The sequence below is a fragment of the Sander lucioperca genome, chromosome 2 (genome assembly GCF_008315115.2).
Source record: "Sander lucioperca isolate FBNREF2018 chromosome 2, SLUC_FBN_1.2, whole genome shotgun sequence".
NCBI classification, from domain to species: Eukaryota; Metazoa; Chordata; class Actinopteri; order Perciformes; family Percidae; genus Sander; species Sander lucioperca.
Window position 1 is genome coordinate 42,219,293 of NC_050174.1, and position 19,780 is coordinate 42,239,072.

At 41.0% G+C, this 19,780-nt stretch overlaps 2 protein-coding genes across 10 annotated transcripts in view; both read left to right on the top strand.

Annotated features, from left to right (window-relative positions):
• Nucleotides 1-780: 780 nt before the first annotated feature.
• Nucleotides 781-15,950, top strand: ulk1a (unc-51 like autophagy activating kinase 1a). 3 transcript variants are annotated; one of them, XM_031300739.2, is made up of 28 exons: nt 781-832; nt 1,017-1,289; nt 1,384-1,476; nt 1,579-1,620; nt 2,971-3,003; nt 3,116-3,152; nt 4,559-4,732; nt 5,229-5,302; nt 5,391-5,492; nt 6,933-6,991; nt 8,130-8,212; nt 8,302-8,352; nt 8,465-8,553; nt 8,943-9,099; nt 9,212-9,272; nt 9,807-9,896; nt 10,152-10,274; nt 10,383-10,507; nt 10,820-10,920; nt 11,166-11,293; nt 11,553-11,671; nt 12,059-12,178; nt 12,726-12,874; nt 13,800-13,975; nt 14,087-14,205; nt 14,482-14,639; nt 14,759-14,894; nt 15,043-15,950. In XM_031300739.2, exons 2-28 carry the CDS (start codon nt 1,200-1,202, stop codon nt 15,084-15,086), a joined length of 2,733 nt encoding a protein of 910 aa, XP_031156599.1. In that variant the 5' UTR covers nt 781-832; nt 1,017-1,199; the 3' UTR covers nt 15,087-15,950. The 3 variants fall into 3 exon arrangements, with proteins under 3 accessions (XP_031156599.1, XP_031156598.1, XP_031156600.1); XM_031300738.1 differs by lacking the exon at nt 781-832 and having other exon boundaries at nt 841-1,289; XM_031300740.1 differs by lacking the exon at nt 781-832 and having other exon boundaries at nt 841-1,289; nt 11,166-11,290; nt 11,556-11,671.
• A 391-nt stretch (nt 15,951-16,341) lies between these two features.
• Nucleotides 16,342-19,780, top strand: part of ep400 (E1A binding protein p400) — a 34,311-nt gene continuing 30,872 nt past the window's right edge. For 4 of the 7 annotated variants that reach the window (XM_035997961.1, XM_035997960.1, XM_035997962.1 and 1 more), the window contains exons 1-3: nt 17,945-19,270; nt 19,374-19,481; nt 19,609-19,693. In XM_035997961.1, the coding sequence (XP_035853854.1) occupies nt 17,945-19,270; nt 19,374-19,481; nt 19,609-19,693 (1,519 nt within the window). Of the gene's footprint in view, nt 16,528-17,913; nt 19,271-19,373; nt 19,482-19,608; nt 19,694-19,780 lie in introns of those variants that run through there. The other 3 variants (XM_031300733.2, XM_035997964.1, XM_031300735.2) reach the window with 1 other exon arrangement.

The window sequence follows — 19,780 nt, forward strand, 5'->3', positions numbered from 1 at the left end:
CAACTAGATGAGAGAAGTGTTAAAGGAAAGGTTCACAATGTCCCATGTATGTCTTCAAACAGTTAGGTATATGTACATTGAAACAAGTTGCTTGCTGTAATCATTCATCCTGTTCATGTGGACTACATTCCAAAGTTTATCTGAAGATCATATGAGGCTTCAGCAGTCCAAATTAGACAAATCAAGTGGGTATCTTCCAAAGTTCTAGTCTTAGAACAAAATTCTCTCTTTGTGTTACTATCCTTCCACTGAACCTCAAGAAAACAGGACTAGTAACTTTCCACTTGATTTGATTAACTCAGAGTGGTGAAGCCTCATATTCGCTTCAGATAAATGTTGGAATATATACATAACACGAACTGTGGATTTTGTGTCCCTTCACTTACATTAGAAGCACATTAGGAAGGGATCTCTTATCACTCGGGCCTTGTGTGTCTGTGCGTGAATATGTTAAGGTGGTGGAGTAGAGATAGTGAACGTGATGTATTTTATTGTATGTGGAATACAGTTTATGTTTTTGAATATTTCGGTAATCTTTGTTTAATTTGAGTGTTATCATTGTTGACTGATGGAAATACCATAGCATACCAGCGTATAAAAAAATCGTTGCTGCTTGACACCTAAAATAAAAACACCAGCAACCATGACAGTAGCTACTTTTGTAAAATGGCTGCTTCTTGATACAGCGTTTAAACGTAAATCCTAGCCAAATTAAGTGATTGAATTACGAGTTTACGAGTTGTCCATGAAGGCGTCAGCATCAAACCTCTGCTTGTCTGTTTGCGCATGCTCGCAGTGAGATATGAATAACTGGCAGCGCATGGGTAGAAAGGTGAGTAAGACGATAATATCTGAGCTCAGTGCCTAAAAACAAACAGCGTTTACAACACTAACGTGAGCTTTTAACTTCTACCGGTTCTAGAAAAGTAACAGGGACTCATTTGAATCGTTAAAAGGCACAACGGGTTGCTAATATTTTGTGACACAGTTGTTTTTTTTACTTTTTGTGTTGACAGAAACTTCTTAATGTTGTCATCGATATTTTCTTCCGAGTATGAAGCTTGTCACGTGTGAAGACAGTATTTTCCATCAATGATATGGGATTTACCGGCACGAGGGAAGAGTCGTGGGACTGTATGTCTTTTTCAGTTGGAGAGTCTACCTCTTGATACTTGAACGCATTTTTATTGTTATTATCCATGGAGTCTGTTGGGAAGTTTGAGTTCAACAGGAAAGACCTGATTGGTCACGGTGCCTTTGCGGTTGTGTTCAAAGGCAGACATAAAGAGGTACGTTTTACATCTGAGACAAATTTGTCTTGTCTTTGTCTTGATAAATGTAAGTCTGGTGTATTTATATCCTGCTTTTATTTTACTTTTCAAGAAACGTGACTGGGTAGTTGCTGTGAAATGTATCAACAAGAAAAACTTGGCCAAATCTCAGTCTCTGCTTGGTAAAGAAATCAAAATATTGAAGGTACTAAAGTTGACTTTTTATGTTGCCACACATCCTGTGTCAGTCTCTCTGTGTGCCTTTTTAACTCATATCCCCCTATCCCCCCCCCCCCACCTCCTCTAGGAACTCAAACATGAGAACATTGTCAGACTACTTGACTATCAGGTAAACATGGTTTGTCTTCTCTTTTCCCCTCTCACCTGTCACACACATCAATCACAGACATAATGCTGAGTAACCACACAGCAATACACAGGTGCAGTACTGGGGACTTTGCTGCCACATGTTGCACATGTTGCAAATGTTGACATGTTGGCGCAACATTGAGCGTCACCGGTCCGTGTGATACAGACTTGGATATCGGATGTTGTAGTTTTTCATGGTTCTACTAGTGACCTCAGTGACCTGAACTGGAACTGGATCTGTAGTTTATATTAAATGGAAGTTTTCTTTCTTCAAACGCATTATTCTAAAAGACTGAAAACTGGGTGGATGACCGATTTATTAGCATGATATTGATATTGTTTCACTGTGTGCCATAGACTAAATGAATATCCTTAAACTTTTAAAGAGGACACACACAGCACATGCAATTAACCATTTGCTTAGATGTGAGTTTGTGAGTGTGTGTGCGCTTTCCTCCTCTCACCTTACTGACACCTGGCAGACACCAGACTAGGGTGAGCTGATCTCTCACTATTCCTGACAGATGGCAGGGTGCAGCCGGTTAAACAATGGCTTATAAAACACAGAGTCTGAGTAGAGTCTCACAGCAGACAGGCACCAGCATGCAAGACTAACGACTTTAGATGATACATTTGAAGTCAGGCTGCAGGAGCCCTTTGTGGACCGCAATGTGTTTATTTACCTGGCATCGGCACAACCTGCTCCCTCTATTATCTGGTAAAGTGATACTTACTGCATAGTAATAGACAGGGTGTTATTAATACAAAAGTATGCGTGGTAAACACTTCTTAGGTTTCTTTAATACACAGACTCTACTAGCTATAACTTGATATAAAAGACAAAGAAAAGAGGCAATTTGCTCCCCCACTCATTACTTAAATCATGTGGGACTGACACCCTAAACTTCTCACCCTTTTGCCCCAGCCCGTGTCACCTCAAAACTCTGTGACTTTTTCAATGGCAATGAAGCAGAGCGCCTAATTTGGGATGGGTCCTAAAAGATTCAGGGGGGTTGGACAGGGGCCATGATGGGGTACAGTTTCAGGCCCTGAGTTAACTGTTGTCACTGGGCCCAGAATTTCTAGAAGCGCAGCCGATTACAGGCCAAAACAGAGTCAACACGGTCTAAGAAGTGAGCTGGTGTCACTTGTTGCGCAACCTGGTGTACAGCTGCTAAGACATTGATGGATTCATAATTCCCCATCTCTCTACGTGAAATAAATGTGATTTGTGTTTTTCACACTTTCAGTCCGATTCTCAACATAAGTTTATTCCAGTTACTGTATTTTTTGAAAATAATAATAAGCATTTATCTGGTTTTCTCAACAGGAAATGGGAGGATGTGTGTACCTCGTCATGGAGGTGAGTCGTGTTAGAAATATGAATGGTCCGTGGAAATGAAAATGAATCACGTTCACTAACAAGGCAGCATTATCAAAGCTTCTATTAAGACTCGTCTGTCTCAACTTTTCAGTACTGCAATGGAGGCGACCTGGCAGAGTACCTTCACTGTAAGTTTGCTACATCCTGTAGCGCTTAATTTAGCTCAGGTCTCACTACTGTACAGTTTTCTGTTTGAACTGTGTTCAAAGCAAAAAAGAGGACATTCACACTCCTCTGTGTTGAATTAGAGGATCACATTTACAGTTTGTTATCTGTAAACATGTTTGGAGCAGCTTACTGTTGCACTGGCAGGTCAGTTTGGCTTTTAAGAGGCTTTAAGAAGCTTTTTCAGTGAAATAATAGGATTTTGAGGAGGCAGAGCAGAACAACCATAGAATTCAGGTTTAAGGTTCCAACAGGTCAGTGGGTAAATGATTACTAATACTCCCAAGTGCTTAACACAGATCAAATTAAAGTAATTAATTAAACTACCCCTAAAGTTCTTTTTTTTCCCCCAAGGTTTTTCCATATAAATGATGTAGAAACCAGTACAAAATGAGTGGCCAAAATAACTCCCAGTTTTTATTTTTCAGTTTTGTGATTTTCTTTTTTTTTTTGTTTGAAGTTTGAATTCTCAGAATACAAAAAAAACAAAACAAAAAAAACATTTCTCAATAGGCTATACACTGAAAATGTCCCCTGCCTCAAGTTTCAAAACCTGCTCCAAAATATAATGACGCAGCTGAGGGATTTTTCTCAGGCTGAATTTACCTCGCTGGTGTCTATTCGAACACTAATATGGATCATTGGTCTAATTCTGTCACCTTGCCAGCGTCTCCTATTTTGTAGACTTGTTCATTCAGTGTCCCTGCCAAGGAGACATATCCAGCTATTTGCGGCACAACACTCAGTCACTCTTGGCAAGGTTCACAGAGCACCCACATGACCTCACCCATCTGCCAATCACTTATCCCCTGTGCTCCGATGGAAAAACACTGCAGCTAGAAATACTGAATATACTGGGAAGAGGCTGTGGGGGGGGTGCTAGCATGTCCGACAGCCTTGACGTTAATATCCAAATGAAGCCCCCATCGTAAACAAAATTCTCTTCCACGAAGTGTGACAGCAGTGCCGCTGATGTGATAAGAGTAGAGCATCTTCACCATATATTATATTGTAGTTCCTGGTGAGAGTGTAAAAACAAAGTAACTCAAATGTTAAGTAAGATCAAGGACTGCAACTAACAATTATTTTCATTATAATTAATTTCTTGATTATTTTCCTAATTAGTCATTTCCATCACAATTTTCTCAAAACCAAAGCTGACGTCCTCAAATTGCCGAACATATTCACATTTCAGATGCTATATCGGCAGTAAACATTTGTGCTTATGGCACTTGAGCGGGGCCAACATGCTGGGATTAAATGCCGACAGTGTGTATCTACATACCATGCAATATGATAAACCTTCAGTTTACTAACATGCTAACTTCCTCCTAGATCATCTTATGTATTTCATCCCTCTGACCCTCAGCTAAGGGCACGTTAAGTGAGGACACCATCCGAGTATTCCTGCAGCAGATCGGTCAGGCCATGACGGTCCTGCAGAGCAAAGGCATCCTCCACAGAGACCTCAAACCCCAGAACATCTTGCTCTGCCACCCAGAGGGGCGCAGGTCCACTACCATCAATACATGCCTTAAGATAGGTAATGACTTCACTTTGCAGAGTATTATGCTGCTTTCCGACCAAAAAAAAAGCGATCCGGCGATTGGTCGCAGGGTTGTGCGATGGTGGGAGTGTCCCTGAAACGGCCCATTTGTGTGATTTCCTGTTGTGTTCTTTAGACCCCCTCGTTTCGGGCTTGTTTCTCCAAAAGTTGAGTCAGTCTCAACTTTTCGCAGCAGGCCGTTGTGTTTTTCTTCCGTCTTGCGCTGCCACCATTTAAAATGAATGCAAAGACCTGCGCTTTTTCCGCACCGTCTGAGGGCCGACGCAGGCTGTGTGAATGCGGACTTAGAAGAAGTAAATGTACAGTATGTCTGTGAAAATGCATTGGTTGATGGTGAAGTTAGTTCATTTCTAACTGCACACCCACATACACACACACACACACACACACACACACACACACACACACACACACACACACACACACACACACACACGTGTATGACCCTCACCTTATTTCTCTCACCCTACAGCTGACTTTGGGTTTGCACGTCATCTCCAGACAAACACTATGGCGGCCACACTGTGTGGCTCTCCTATGTACATGGTGAGTATTAAGGTCTCTTACTTTTATGCGCCAACAAGGTGTACGGTCACTGTGTCCCTAAGCTGTAAGCTGTGTTTGTCTGACACAGGCTCCTGAGGTCATCATGTCCCAGAACTATGATGCCAAGGCTGATCTGTGGAGCATAGGTACTATTGTCTACCAGTGTCTTACTGGAAAGGCACCATTTTACGTAAGTGGCACTTAAAAGCGCACACATGCACACACACATGCAGATACAAAAACTGTAACATCAATCTTTTTTAGGTGTTTACGTAAATGAATTTAGCAATTTGCCAACAAATGCTCCCGTCCTAGAAAGGGCAGACTCATTATTGTCAACACAAAACTGAACACGATGCATCCCTTTTACAACACAGAGAAACAGGATCCACATTGCAACATTAAAAAACACCTGCCTTCTCGGTGACACTCTCCCTGATCTCCAGTGTTAGTAGTTGGAAAATGCTGGAACAGCTTGACTACTTGTTAGGAAAGCACCTTGTTTACAGATGGGGGGCGGGGAGCATGGAGGAAATGGCTGAGCGCCATTTCTCCCAACCCAAAGCAAATATTGCTTCACAGCCCTGGGTAGTACTTTCTCCTGTTTACGTGGCTGCTCAGATGACACTGTTGAACTGTTTTTGAATTTGCAGAATGCAAGCTCAGTTGTGAAATATGTATAGAGACACATGCTAATGTTTTGTCTCGTTTTTGGTCCCTTCTTTGTCTGAAGTCCATTTCTATCCCCATATATGATCAGTTGAAGAAGAAGAAGCATTCTGTTTTAGGGCTGCAACTAACGACTGTTTTCATAGTCGATTAATCTGTCGATTATTTTCTCGATTAATTTAATCGATTAGTTGTTTGATCTATAAAAATGTCAAAACATGGTGAAAAATGTGGATCAGTGTTTCCCAAAGCCTAAGAGGACGTCCTCAAATGTCTTGTTTTGTCCAAAACTCAAAGATATTCAGTTTACTGTCACAAAGGAGAGAAGAAACTAGAAGATATTCACATTTAACAAGCTGGAATCAGAGAAATCGTATTTTTTTTTTAATAAAAAAATGACTCAAACGATTAATCGATTATCAAAATAGTTGGCGATTAATTTAATAGTTGACAACTAATCGATTCATCGATTCATCGTTGCACCTCTATTCTGTTTCATTGTTTGACCTTTTGCACCTATTGAGGTTATTTATGTTCATTTTCTTTGAATGCATTTTCCCTGAGAATGAGAGGGAAGATTGACTTCTATTTCTGTCAGGCAGGTCTGTTAGTTTAGATAAATCCAAGGGTCAGGGTCAGTTAGCTGCTGCTGCTGCTACTGCTGATGTTTACTTATCTGGCATCTCTAAGCATTCCACTTTGCCCTTGATGGGATCATCAAACACCCACACATTATTTATATTTGGATTATATGCTCTTTGGCATAACTATTTTTTTATATTTGTAATGATGTAGTCAAATAAATAGCTTCCACTATCCACTATTATTTATTCAAATGCATGTTTGTAAGGATGCAGGTGCATTCATTTGCATATGTTTATATGAGTGCATGTGAGCAGTCATTTTCAAATGTAATTCATGTTGTGTGTGTGTGTGTGTGTGTGTGTGTGTGTGTGTGTAGGCCAGCACCCCGCAAGAGCTCCGTTTGTTTTATGAAAGCAACAGGACCCTCCTACCCAGGTTAGTGGATGATCCCCACGCCAACACACTTCTATACTGTACACACACAATACGCACAGGAAGATGATAGGAGGAGGGTGTAAACAGTGTTTTACAGGGAGATCTGTCCTCTCTGCACTCAATTTGCTGATGGATGATGTGTGTATGTGAATGATGTTTGGAGTGCACACGGACAGTTTCCAAACCACATGCAAGAGCACACACAGGCACATGTACACACATATGGGTAATTAGCACTCAATAAAGCCCATACCACCACTAAAAATAGTCTGTATGCGCAAGAAACGTATACAGTCTCCTGACGGCTGATCATCGAGAACTTTCTCTATCAGCCACTCTCACACAGTTGATATTTAAAAATTCTAACAAATGTATGATGCTAAATCGAGTGTCCTGCCTATGATATACAGGTATGTCTCTACATGAGGTGCTGTCGCAAACGTGAAACTCTATTTATCTGACTTGATATCATTTGACAAATGCCCTTACAATCAGTTCTCCTGGCTATTTAAAGTCATTTTGAACACTGAATCCTTCATGCTCAGAACTTGGACCTGGAAAGGGTTCAAAGGGATTTATAAATTTGTTCTCCCACTGTTTTCATGAACACTTTGCCAGCCTGTGTTTGTTTCGTAGCCATGCTTGTCTTTTGCAGTGATAAAGCCGCTTGATAAGACGCAGTGTAAGGAGGCATGTTTGTTGTTTTCTTGTCATTCTATATATAATCTGTTTCAAGCTGCCAGCTAGTGACCTACACAGCACAACATTTTCCACATGACTTAACATAGCTCCACACAGACGTAAACACACACACACACACACACACACACACACACACACACACACACACACACCCACTGTCTGTGTCATGATAGCCTGAGAGGTTTTGCACTGAAGCCGCAAATTAGATGAAAAATTCACTCATTTTCTCTGAGCTTATGAAACACAAGTGACCTAAATATTATTTATTTTAGGACCACATATATCATGCAAAAACCAGTGAACACACTGAAGCAGCAAGTTAAAATATGAATATATATAATAAATAAATATGAAATCAACATGTGGGATACACATACACTGTATAAAGCTGCATGCAGAAATGAACCCACTTAATGGTTTTCCCCTCTATTCCCAGCATCCCAAAGGAGACTTCTAGCAACCTAAGACACCTGCTGTTGGGGCTGCTGCAGAGAAACCACAAAGAACGGATCGGCTTTGGTAAGCCTCTGCCTTTTAACATTCAGAACTGCTTTTCAAATTACATTTAAAAAAAAGCCTCTCTTACATTTAAATATTTGCATTTGCAGATGAGTTTTTTCACCATCCTTTCTTGGAGACGAGCTCATCCACAAAGAAATGTAAGGACTGTATCTTATTTGTTGCTGTACAGCTTAGAATAAATAAAGGTGCTGTAGCCGGGGTCTTAATGCAAGCACATTTATGTTTGTGTTATGTATGTTTTCTTGACAGGCTCTCCAGCTACCGTGCTCCCCTACCCCAGTTCAGGCTCGGTCAGTTCCTCAAGCAGCTCCTCCACATCCCATCTGGCCTCTCCTCAAGTGTGTTCAACTTTCTTTAGTAGTTTTATAAAACAAAATCACTTGGTCAATGATGTGTAGTGTCTTTTTAAATAAAAACAGTAAGCTCATAGCGTATTAGTCAGTCCTTCCAGAAAAACTTTTTTTGTGATTGTTGCGGGCAAAAATCCTTGATTATGTGGCACGTTTTCTTAAAAAATGCGATGGAATATGCGGGATATTTATGCAATTTTATGCGATGGAATATGCGGGATATTTATGCAATTTTATGCGATGAAATTGCGGGAACTTGCAAAAATTGCGGTTTCATCATGGCTTCATCGCGCATTTTTCTGGAGGGACTGATTAGTTTTCTTGTAATCTATCATAGTTATGATATTTAAACAGTTCTTTATTTTACACTCTCTTAGCATTCCGATGGAGAAATGCACCGACTTCCGCCCAAAGCGCAGTATTCCCCTACACAGGACACCCCCGGCTTCCTGCTGAAAGATATAGCCAATCAAGACAGTAGGAACACCTCATCTTACACAGAGGACTATGTCATGGTGCCTGCCCAGTTTCTAAGTAAGACATGTAAACCTCCCTCTATATATATCTGTAATTCTTTTTTTATTGTGCAGGTTTGTCTTCACATCAGCAAAAGGAGTCTGACTATTTCTATTTTATTGCTTTGTAGGTGAGTGCACATGTGAAGTGGAAGTTGGGTCACCCATTGAGAGTTGCCTGATATACAGTGGGTGAGTAGTGCACAATATCTTGCCAGTTAATCAGTACCAGTACATTCTAAGAATATGATTGAATATGATGCTTTTTTTGATATGTACAAAATAGAGGTGTGAATCTTCACTGATCTCCCGATTCGATTCGATATCTCGATGCATCACGATGCGTCAAATACATTTTTCTATTAAAGCCATATAGGATATTTAATTCATAGCTTTTCAAGCTTAAAAAACAAAACATTCTGCAGTGCTCTAATACTAAATAAATTGGATACATAAAACTACAGCACTGAGCACATGGCACTTCCTGAATGTGCAAAACACAACAGAATATGTCAACAGAAAGGTTGTTAGGAACACATTAAATTGTAAACAGAAATAATCGATTATGGCCCGGCCGATTATCGATGCAGCATCGTCCACGATTCGATGCATCGATTATTTGATTAATTTCAACACCTCTAGTACAAAAACATAAATATTTAGCAAAAGTAATGGTATTAAATATTTTTCAATGTGCAGACAGAGCTAACAAATATCAATTTTAAGGAGCTCACTACTGGCTGAGAGAGGTCCCAGAAATGCAGGAAAGACACCTCCACCCTCACCGCTGCTACAGTCTCCCTCCAAGCCTGTTAGGTAAGAGAATGCCAGGCAGGTTCAGATTTTGGTTGGTAAAAGATGAAAGTGTTCTGAGATAGATGAGTAAGTTGAGTGTGAGCTTAAATCTAACAGTATCTGTATTCATTTTATTCATTATGTCCAATATGAGAAATTATGGGTTGTGAACATGTGCTTTTACTTTTTGTGAATTCCACTGTTATTTTTAGTTGATTTATAAAAAATGACATTCCTTTGTGTCTAATTCCTTTGCTTCCTCTTTCATCCATGCAGCGAGCCTGTTGCAATCGTTCGTAAATGCAGCCCCTCGGTGCCCATTCCTGTCCCAACTCAAATCCAAAACTACCAGCGTATTGAACAGAACCTGCAACCTGTCGGCATGCATGGCTCCACCAGGCATGTGCAGCCGCTTGACTTGTCTTATCTCTGCCCCCACCCCACCTCAGTGTCTTGTTATTACCCATTCTCTTCTGTCTTTTTCTAACTATATCTCATGTCATCCAGGGTCACACTTTGCTGTGCTAGCAGCAGCTCCCCACAATGTGGAGGCTGTAGAGCTCAAAGTCCAGGATTTGTCCTCAACTCCCCAGGGGTTGGAGGAGCCCGACCACTACAGTCCTCCCCACTAGGTAGTCACCTCAATTTTTCACCTATTTAGGGAGTGTTTGTTAAGCAGAGCTCTTCTACAGCAACTCTCTAGGTCACATTCCTACAGCTTAACACACTGCATGGAGATTTGTCAGTGCAATGTCACTTGTTGTTGGCCACCAGAGCCATTTGGGTGTTAACAAAAATTACACCATCTGAAACATGTCATGTACAGTACATTCCCGGAGTTGTTTTGTGGTGATGTGTTGCGATTAGATTTTCTCTGTACCCATATTCCCCTCTGCCTGACTCACGGTTTAACGGTTTAATCTTTATAATACTCTGCACTCTAGTGGGAATGACCCCAAAGACCTCAGAGCAGATTCTCCCGCTCAGCACAAGAACTGGACTGCTCGCTGGCTCTCCTGACATGCAGGACGCCTCCAGTCCCAAGGTCAGCATCTAAAACATCTATATTAATACACACCATCATGTGCATTTCTTTCACAATGCACACAATAATATTAGCTGGTGTAATTTTGTTTCACCTCTCTTCAAAACAGCAAAAGTGACTTTCTATGAGAGCAAAGACTTTATCTACAAGCAGCTCACACAGCAGAATCTAATTGATCGCCTAATTGTACAGTATACATGCTAGTATTTCAATTATGTTTTCAACTGTCATTTCCTTTTAAACAGGGGGTTCATTCAAGAATGCCAAACCGAATCAGGACAGTCCTAGACCTGCAATCCCTTGACCCATGTCCTGCTTCGCAGACCCACCTCGTCAGGAAATCGGCCAATAACAGTGGGCCTTTTAAAAGGTCTGACCAGTTTATTATCAATATATTATTATGAGTATCACAATTATTGTTATATGATATTATAATCTGCAAAATCATGTGACAGTGGACTGAAATGTGAATTTGTATGTGTGTATTTCACTAATCCACATCTACTTAAGACTTCATTCATATAAAAATGTGCCATCTGGCACCTAGAGATGTCACACGGTATAAAAGATACTGTACGCTGTCTGATAAATTATTTAATGCTCTCGATGGTGTCTGTGGCTGTATTAAATGTCAGATCACTGAGTGCAGGCAAGCTGTCTGACATGCTACTGAAGGCGGCCTTTGGAGCTCACCTTTTTGAAGAGGGAAGCGACGAGAGCCTCAACTGTGAGAAAAGCATGGATACAGCAGGTACCGTTGGAACAAATAGGACCAATTTTCTACTGATACTGTTTGTCTTTGTTCACCAGTATTTAAGACTTTGTAGCTGTTGTTGTAGTTTTAGAAAAGATGGGTACATATTTTACAGCCACATTTTGAATTACCCTTTAAAGTCATGCAAAGGGAATGCTTTATGTAATAGTGTATATAACACAGTAACTATTGTGAAATAAACACACACATCATTAGCAGGCAAGGTGAAGTGTGATGTTTGCAACATGTAGAAGTTACAAAGTGCATATTTTGAAGCATCTACTGCTATGACCACGACCATGTCATTTACTCGGCTGCAGTCCAGCTGCACACTTCCCAAGGACATCTTAGCCATTTGACCTAAACTCTTATTTTCTCCTACAGCTCCACCTACTGGTTGTCATAGAGGCTTTCAATACTCTGACAGCCCACCTCCTACGATTTTCACTATGGGTTCTCTGTCCAGAGGAGACACTCCTCCTGATACCACAAAGATGTTCTCAGGTAGATGTTCTAACATGAATATTGACTTACTGTCGAGTGCACTATTTGAGCTTGTGTTGTAGAAGGTTTGTGAGAAGTCCCTTAAGTACATTTTTGAGTGATCCAATGAGGGTGTATTTTTTGTATTATGAACTTTCTCCAGTTTAGAGTTAAGGTGTAGTTTTCCAATTAACATAATCTAAAGCAAAACGCAAGCACTGAGAGCCCTTGTTAACCAGGTAAAATTTTAATTAAACGGGCGCCTGGGTAGCTCACTTGGTGGAGCACGCGCCCATATGTAGAGGTTTGCTCCTCTGCAAACCTCTACATAAATGAGAGCCTAAAATGCCCCAAAAAAATTTGAACATTGGGCATGTAAAAGAACACACTGTGATTGTCTACATTCAAGCTTTGAAATCAAAATAATAATAAAACAACACATAAAATAGAGCCACCTTGTTATTGTAAGCCTAAAACGTGTCATCAGAGAGTCACTCCCATGCTCTCTTCATTACCCGTATGTCCGCTGTTCAGGGTTCAGCTGTATTTGTTGTTGTCTGAAATGCAGGCTCCCCCAGCTACATTAACTCAGCGTGGAACAGTCGCCTTCTCCGGGTAGGAAGCCGTAGAAACAGTGAGACTGAAGCCATGGACGCGACTCCACACAGCAGTCTGGTCTTTCACCCTCCAGAGCTCCCAGAAGATACACTGATGGAGGTACAGACTAGAGCTGAAGATCTTTGCCCGAACCCGACGGGACCTGATGGGTTCGGTCGGGTTTGGTCTTAATTTCTATCATTTTACACAGGCTCGGGCTTGCGCTCCAGGTTGCGCGGTAAATGAGCAGTCAGGTGATGCGTTTTTTTTTTTTTTTTAAAGATTCTTTTTTTGGGCATTTTAGGCCTTTATTTTGTATAGGACAGCTGAAGACATGAAAGGGGAGAGAGAGGGGGAATGAAGTGCAGCAAAGGGCCGCAGGGCGGAGTCGAACCTGCGGACGCTGCATCGAGGAGGTAACCTCTATATATGGGCACCTGCTCTACCAGGTGAGCTACCCAGGTGCCCAAGGTGACGCGTTTTTGATCAGCGCGAAAATGGATGCTGAGGAGGTGAAACGGAGGCTGGCCTCTGGAGGACTTATTTTATTTCTTTGTTCCAACTTCCAAGTGGCCTATAGCCGACGTTAGTCATGAATAAATGATGTTAAACATGTATAAATTACTCATTCTTGACAAAAGGCAAAAGAGCTGTGTGCGTGCACACATTTGAATAATGTCGGGCTGTAAACGGGTTTGGGCTTTTAAAGCTAATTTTTTTTGGGGGGCATTTTTAGGCCTTTGTTTTCACAGGACAGATGAAGACATGAAAGGGGAGAGAGAGGGGGAATGACATACACCCGGCCACACCGGGTTTGGGCTTGTAAAAAGCTGTCGATCAAAATGTACTTGTCGGGCTCGGGCCTTGTCGGGCCTAACTTTTAAGGCCCAAATACAGCTCTAGTACAGACGAATACTATGACACGATACTGTGAGGTGAACCCTCCAGGTTGTTTTGAACTGACAGTATTAATGTACATCTGAAGATGCAACTTTAGATTTCACATTAACAGTTTCAGTATTCACAGTATGTGTTCCTTTCACAGCAGACTCATACAGATGCTCTGAGTGACCTGCGATTCACTTTGGCTTTTGTCCTCTGTGTCATGGAATTGGCTTCTTCCAAGGACTCGGCGCTGGATGCCATCAGCAGTCCTGATGTTTCTTTTCTAGAGCAGAGCTTGGTGACGGATCAGATCAGCCTCCTGAGTAAAGAATGGAGGTGAGAGGTTTTGTACATTTTCTGTATGTATATATATGTTCATATACAATAGCTCCCTTCCTTCACAAATCTGCTTGGGAATGACTGCTGTTTCTCATGTGCATATTCCAGCTATGCAGAGCAGTTAGTGTTGTACATGAAAGCTGAAGAGTTTCTGTCATCAGCACTGCACAACGCTAAAGAGACTATCAAACAAGGCCGACTTCTCCCCTCTGCTACAGTCAAACAAGGTGAGACCAGTGACCTCTGGTTCTGAGTACTAAGCACTCTGCTTTTGTAGAATTGAAAGGTGCCTGTTAAATGTTTGTAGTCCTTCAGGAAGAACAAGAGCTTTTGGGTGTTATAGTCTAAAAAATGGAAAGCATTAAAATTGTGAAGAGAGCAGTGATCCATCTAGGTAGTCTAACTGAGTGAAAATTGGCATTCCATGTTAAAGCGTGATGACAAGGGTCAGTTTATCTCTGAATAATGAAATGTATTTGCATACTACATTTCCTTTTGTGCAGTGCTCAGGAAGCTGAATGAATTGTACAAGAGCTGTGTGACATACTGTCGCACCCTCAACCATCGCCTGCAGACCTTCTTGCTTGACAAACAGAAGCTTATGGACCGCTTCAATGGACTTACAGCAGACAAGCTCATCTACAGCCACACTGTGCACATGGTGAGCTCACCTCACAGCAGGGGATGTTGATATTCACTTAAAATCAGGTTCTATCCAGCATATATCCATCATGCATCTTTATTTTAGCCCTAATGTGTGTGTGTTCTTACTGCATTCAGGTACAATGTGCTGCTCTAGATGAGATGTTCCACTATGGCACAGCATCAGTCCAGCGCTACCACAAAGCCCTTTTGCTGATGGAGGGTCTGTCCCGGATCATCACAGAGCAGAAGGACATTGACAGCATCGATAAATGTATGTGGCAGCACTGTGACACACAGACCACAAGATAGTAGTTTAATATGCTAGAATCAGACCACATATGAATTCCTCATGTAATCTTGCCTAGGTCTTGACCAGATTTTATTCTAATCTTAATTCTTTTTAATCTCTCTGTTCTCAGGTAAGCAGTGTATTGAGCGACGCCTTTCTGCTCTGCAGAGTTAAAAGTAGCAATGAGCTCTACAAATGTATTGTCTTGCCTCATCCATCTGCCCTCAATATAGATGGATCCTCCTAGATTGTCAATACACACAAGCACTTTGATCTGTCTTAAGGAAAATGACCACTGGAGCATTTGCTCTTATCCCACACGCCAGTCTGTAAGTTCTTGAAGATGTTGAAATGTCATGATTGTTTGAATACTTGGATCAGGTAAATTGTTCTAAGTATTTGTTTTGTTTTTTGTTACAGACTGTATATAATAGTGCATTGTTTTGTGTTTTGCACATAGAATAATCAGATTAAATAAAATAAAAATGTTGTACTTGAAACAGTGATTATTTAGTTGTTCTTATACTCTGTATTTAAAGCCTTGGTGTTATGTGTACTGTAAAAGTCTGGATATTTTGAATGGGATGACCAAATGTGTAGCAGTAATAGTAAATGTGCCTGTTTTTTTGTTTTGTTTTTTTACATTTTTCATCACAGCAGAGTAGTGGATGTAAAGATTATGAAAGTAAGTTTGACCTTATACAATATAAGTCATATAGACTTCATCATCATAGACTGCACTGCAATAAGTATGTTTTGACATTTGAATGGGATTTTAGTTAAACAACAACTGATCCAACAATGCCCTCTGTCAGGTGGTGATGTACTCAGTCATGAGATACTTAGTGTTATTAACTGCATGCCACATTGCTAATGTTTATCTGCTGTTTGTTTGTGTTTGTGTGTATGTGTGCACATTAGTTTGTATTTTCCCCCAGCTGTTTGGATAAATGTAAAAAGGTTAATTTGTGAATGAATTTGTACATGATTTTGCCTGATAGTACACTAGTTTATTTAAATGACTTATTCAATATTTTGTGAAAATGGAAGTTTGTTAGAATTGATCAAATTGCCTTTTCTACTAGTATTTTATGACTGCCGGTCACATTTGCCAAAATGAATTGTTACACACTGTGTGATGAAAATAAATATTTATTGTTAAAACTATGAGTTCTCTGTTCTGTTGTACTTTGCATGCTTAATCAGTAGGCTATGTCTTGTTTGCCACTAATTGACTTAAATTACAATTTTGACCTTTGTCGTTAAAATTACACTTTTTCCTGAATTCCAAGCTCCAAATAATTTCTTTAATTTGTGCGTTAATCACTTTCTAAGGACTAAATACAAAAAAATAGGGCTCTTGACTTAAAATAATGTTTTCACAACGTTGCTAATCGTTTCATGGTAACCACTTCCTGGAGACAGATCGACATCCGGGTTACACAAAAGGTTGCTGCGGTCGCCATGTTGCTGAATGAAATTAGCTCCAAAACATTGAATAGCCGCTAGCAATATCGATATTTTATTTTTTCGCGGAATAACGTTTGTTACAGCATGTGCTTTATTGTAAATATGACTTAGGATTTATGAAACTACTGCAGAAGCCCCATTCCCTGTAAGTAACACCGTTGAGGTGATACAATGTATTTATTCATTGGCAGTTGGCCTGCTAGCAATAACAAGCTAACATCGTTAGCATTGGCTAGCACACGTCCCGTAGCAAGGGTCATTCTAATAGCTGAAATGGCACAGACAGCATTATTCTAGATATTACAGTTTAATATTTGAAATCTACGTTGGGTTTATTTATCACCCAACTCTTAGCTAGTCTGTATCTAATTATTTTGCCAGTTGCGGGTGTTTATGTATCATTGCACTGCTACTAACTAGCTAGCGTTAGCTAATGTTACGCCCCGGACCGAGCTGGTGGGAGCTAACGTTAACATCGTAACAAACAATGACAATTAAAGCCAGTACCAAGTAAATACTGCTATATGTATCTACTTTTTGTTGTAAATATAGTGCCGTTATTACGGTGTTAAAACGAGTAGTATACAACAAACTCGAGTTTCTTTGCGCTGTAATTTACGTTTACAATACAGGTCACTAGAAACGTTATATTACCTTTGTTTAATATGCAGGTTTGCTTTAGCTGATTCACAGCGGTAAACAAGATCAACCATTGTTTTTATTATAGGACAATCTATACCTGGCGATATATAACCTTATATTTTAGTCCGGTGCTCGCTTACGTGCACACCGGTGTAAAGATGTGGTGTAGCTATATTACGTTAAAGATGTATCTTAATGTTAAAACATCTTAATATAAAACGTTAAGTGCTTACAAGGTGTATGTTCTAGTCCTAAATATAACATCCCTTCCTTACTTTGCTTTTAACACGCCCTTGCTGTAACGTTATAATAATGGGTGATGAAGTGTAGTGCCCACCATTTGTTCTTTATATCTACATTACTTAGTGTAAATGGATGTGGAGCTCTTTATGTGTATGTATTTAAGATTGGTCATGTATAACAGTTTAAGACAATAAGTGGGTGATGTGGAGAATGTCATGATGTATGTCCTTTTATATATAATGTTGGTTTTAGATTAGTCCAGTATAGACTACCTGTCAAATTAAGGAACAACACAATCATCATCATCACAATGGTGTAAAATCAAATGGGGGGAGGGGGGGGGGAATCAACTTCTGTCACAAATCATCACTGATGCGCATTAAGTTGCAACACTGTACATCCAGAGATATTAAAGGTTTTGCTTGGGTATAAACGATATGGCATAATCTCTTGACAGTTCACATATGCATATTGTCCGTATGTTTTATGGAGAACCTTATTTAAATTATAATTCTTTAATATGTTTAAAATCTGGGACCATGTTGGGTGACCTATGAGAAAAAGCCTTCTGTCCGCCTTCTTTTTTGGGTCACATTCAATAGGTAAAAATCACTTATTGTTGTGCTTTGCTGTGCCCTTTCTATAGATTTGTTTAGACATAGTAACAGTGTCACGCAATGCACCATGGAAGTGGATCACAGAATATGCAACGACAACTTCAGAGATCCAAGTCTGTCAGTGGGGCTGAAACAGAGGAGCAGCAGCAGCCCACCACCATGGCAGTCACACAGCAGCAGGCTACAGTTAACCACCCTCCATCTCCTGTGACCACATTTACTTCTGCTCCCAGCCCTTCAGCTCCCCAGTCGCCCAATTATCAGATAATCATGAGTCGTAGCCCAGTCACTGGCCAGAACATGAACATCACATTACAAAATGTGGGGCAGATGGTGACTGGTAACCAGCAGATCACCCTAACCCCAGTTCCCATCCAGAACCCAGCATCCCCTGGCTTCCAGCATACTGCGCCTCAGTGGAGGTTTGAACATGCTCCATCCTCCTACATCCAGGTCACCTCACCTGTGCCCCAGCCCTTGCAGCCCCAAAGTCCCACCCAGCACAGCCCAGTCCCTCTGCAAGGTGTGACAAGGCCAGGAGCACCTGCAACAGCATTGGGTGTGTGTGGACAGAGTCCAACACGATTTGTTGAAGCTGGTATGTTAGTGCGACAAATCAGTTTAGGCAGTCCATCAGGAAGTGGCCACTTTGTTTACCAGGAAGGGACAGGACTGGCCCAGATTGCCCAAGCCACACCTGGCCAGATACAGCTGGCCTCTCCAGGAACACCAGGTTCTGTAAGGGAACGCCGGCTCTCTCAGCCTCACTCACAGACTGGAGGCACCATCCACCACCTCGGACCTCAAAGTCCTGTGGCCAGCGGTCCTGCTCTCTCCACTCTGGGCAGTCCTGGTCACATCACCACTTCCAACCTACCTCCACAGATCAGCAGTATCATTCAAGGACAGCTGGCACGCCCTATGATATTTGAGAAGACGTCACAGGGTGTGGTTGCTGGAGTAGGAACCACAGCCACGGCATCATTCAGTATACCCTCCTCCATTCCACCGTCTAGCCCATCCCTCACCAGTCCAACCCAAGGGATCCCCAACAATCCTCTTGCACCCACCAGCATGTCTGTAGCCACTATAAAGAAGCAGGCTCCCAAGAAGTTAGAGGAAATTGCTCCTTCTACTCCAGAGATTGCCCATCTGAGAAAACTGTGCCTGGAGCACAACACCAAGAAGATGGAGAGCCTGAAAGAAGTGTTCAAAGAATACCTGATTGAGCTTTTCTTTCTGCAGCACCTCCAAGGTAACATGATGGACTATGTAGCTTTTAAGAAGAAGCCCTGTGTTCCTTTGTATACTTACTTGAGACAGAACGACTTGGACCTTGAAGATGAAGAGGAAGAAGAAGAACAGTCTGAGGTCATTAATGATGAGGTATTACATTGGATCAAGTAGAAATTTTACGATTACAAAATTGGACGTTCTTTCATTTCATCTAATGAATATTGTTCATCTTTCAAATCTGTGTCTTTTTCAGGTAAAGGTTGTTACTGGAAAGGATGGCCAAGCAGTGACACCAGTTGCCATAGCAACACAGCTTCCTCCCAATGTTTCTGCAGCTTTTTCTGTCCAGCAGCAGTTTCAGGTGATAGATACACGCTTATTCAAGCACTTATTACAATGAAATGATCTATTGTTTATTTCTTAAATTCTATCGAGTATCTTTATTGCTAATCCCTCACTAATTCCTTGAGAGTTTTTTTTTTTTGCAGGGACACCAAGGGGTTGTTGCTGGCACAATTACAAACCCTGGAGACATGGATGCCTTTAAGAGGCAACAGGCTATGGTGCAAGCAGGTAGGGCAAGGATCGTAGACTCCTGTCTCTCCTATGTTGCTTTGTTTCCTCCCTGTTTGCTTTATTTTCTGTTTGTTTTCTTTTCTC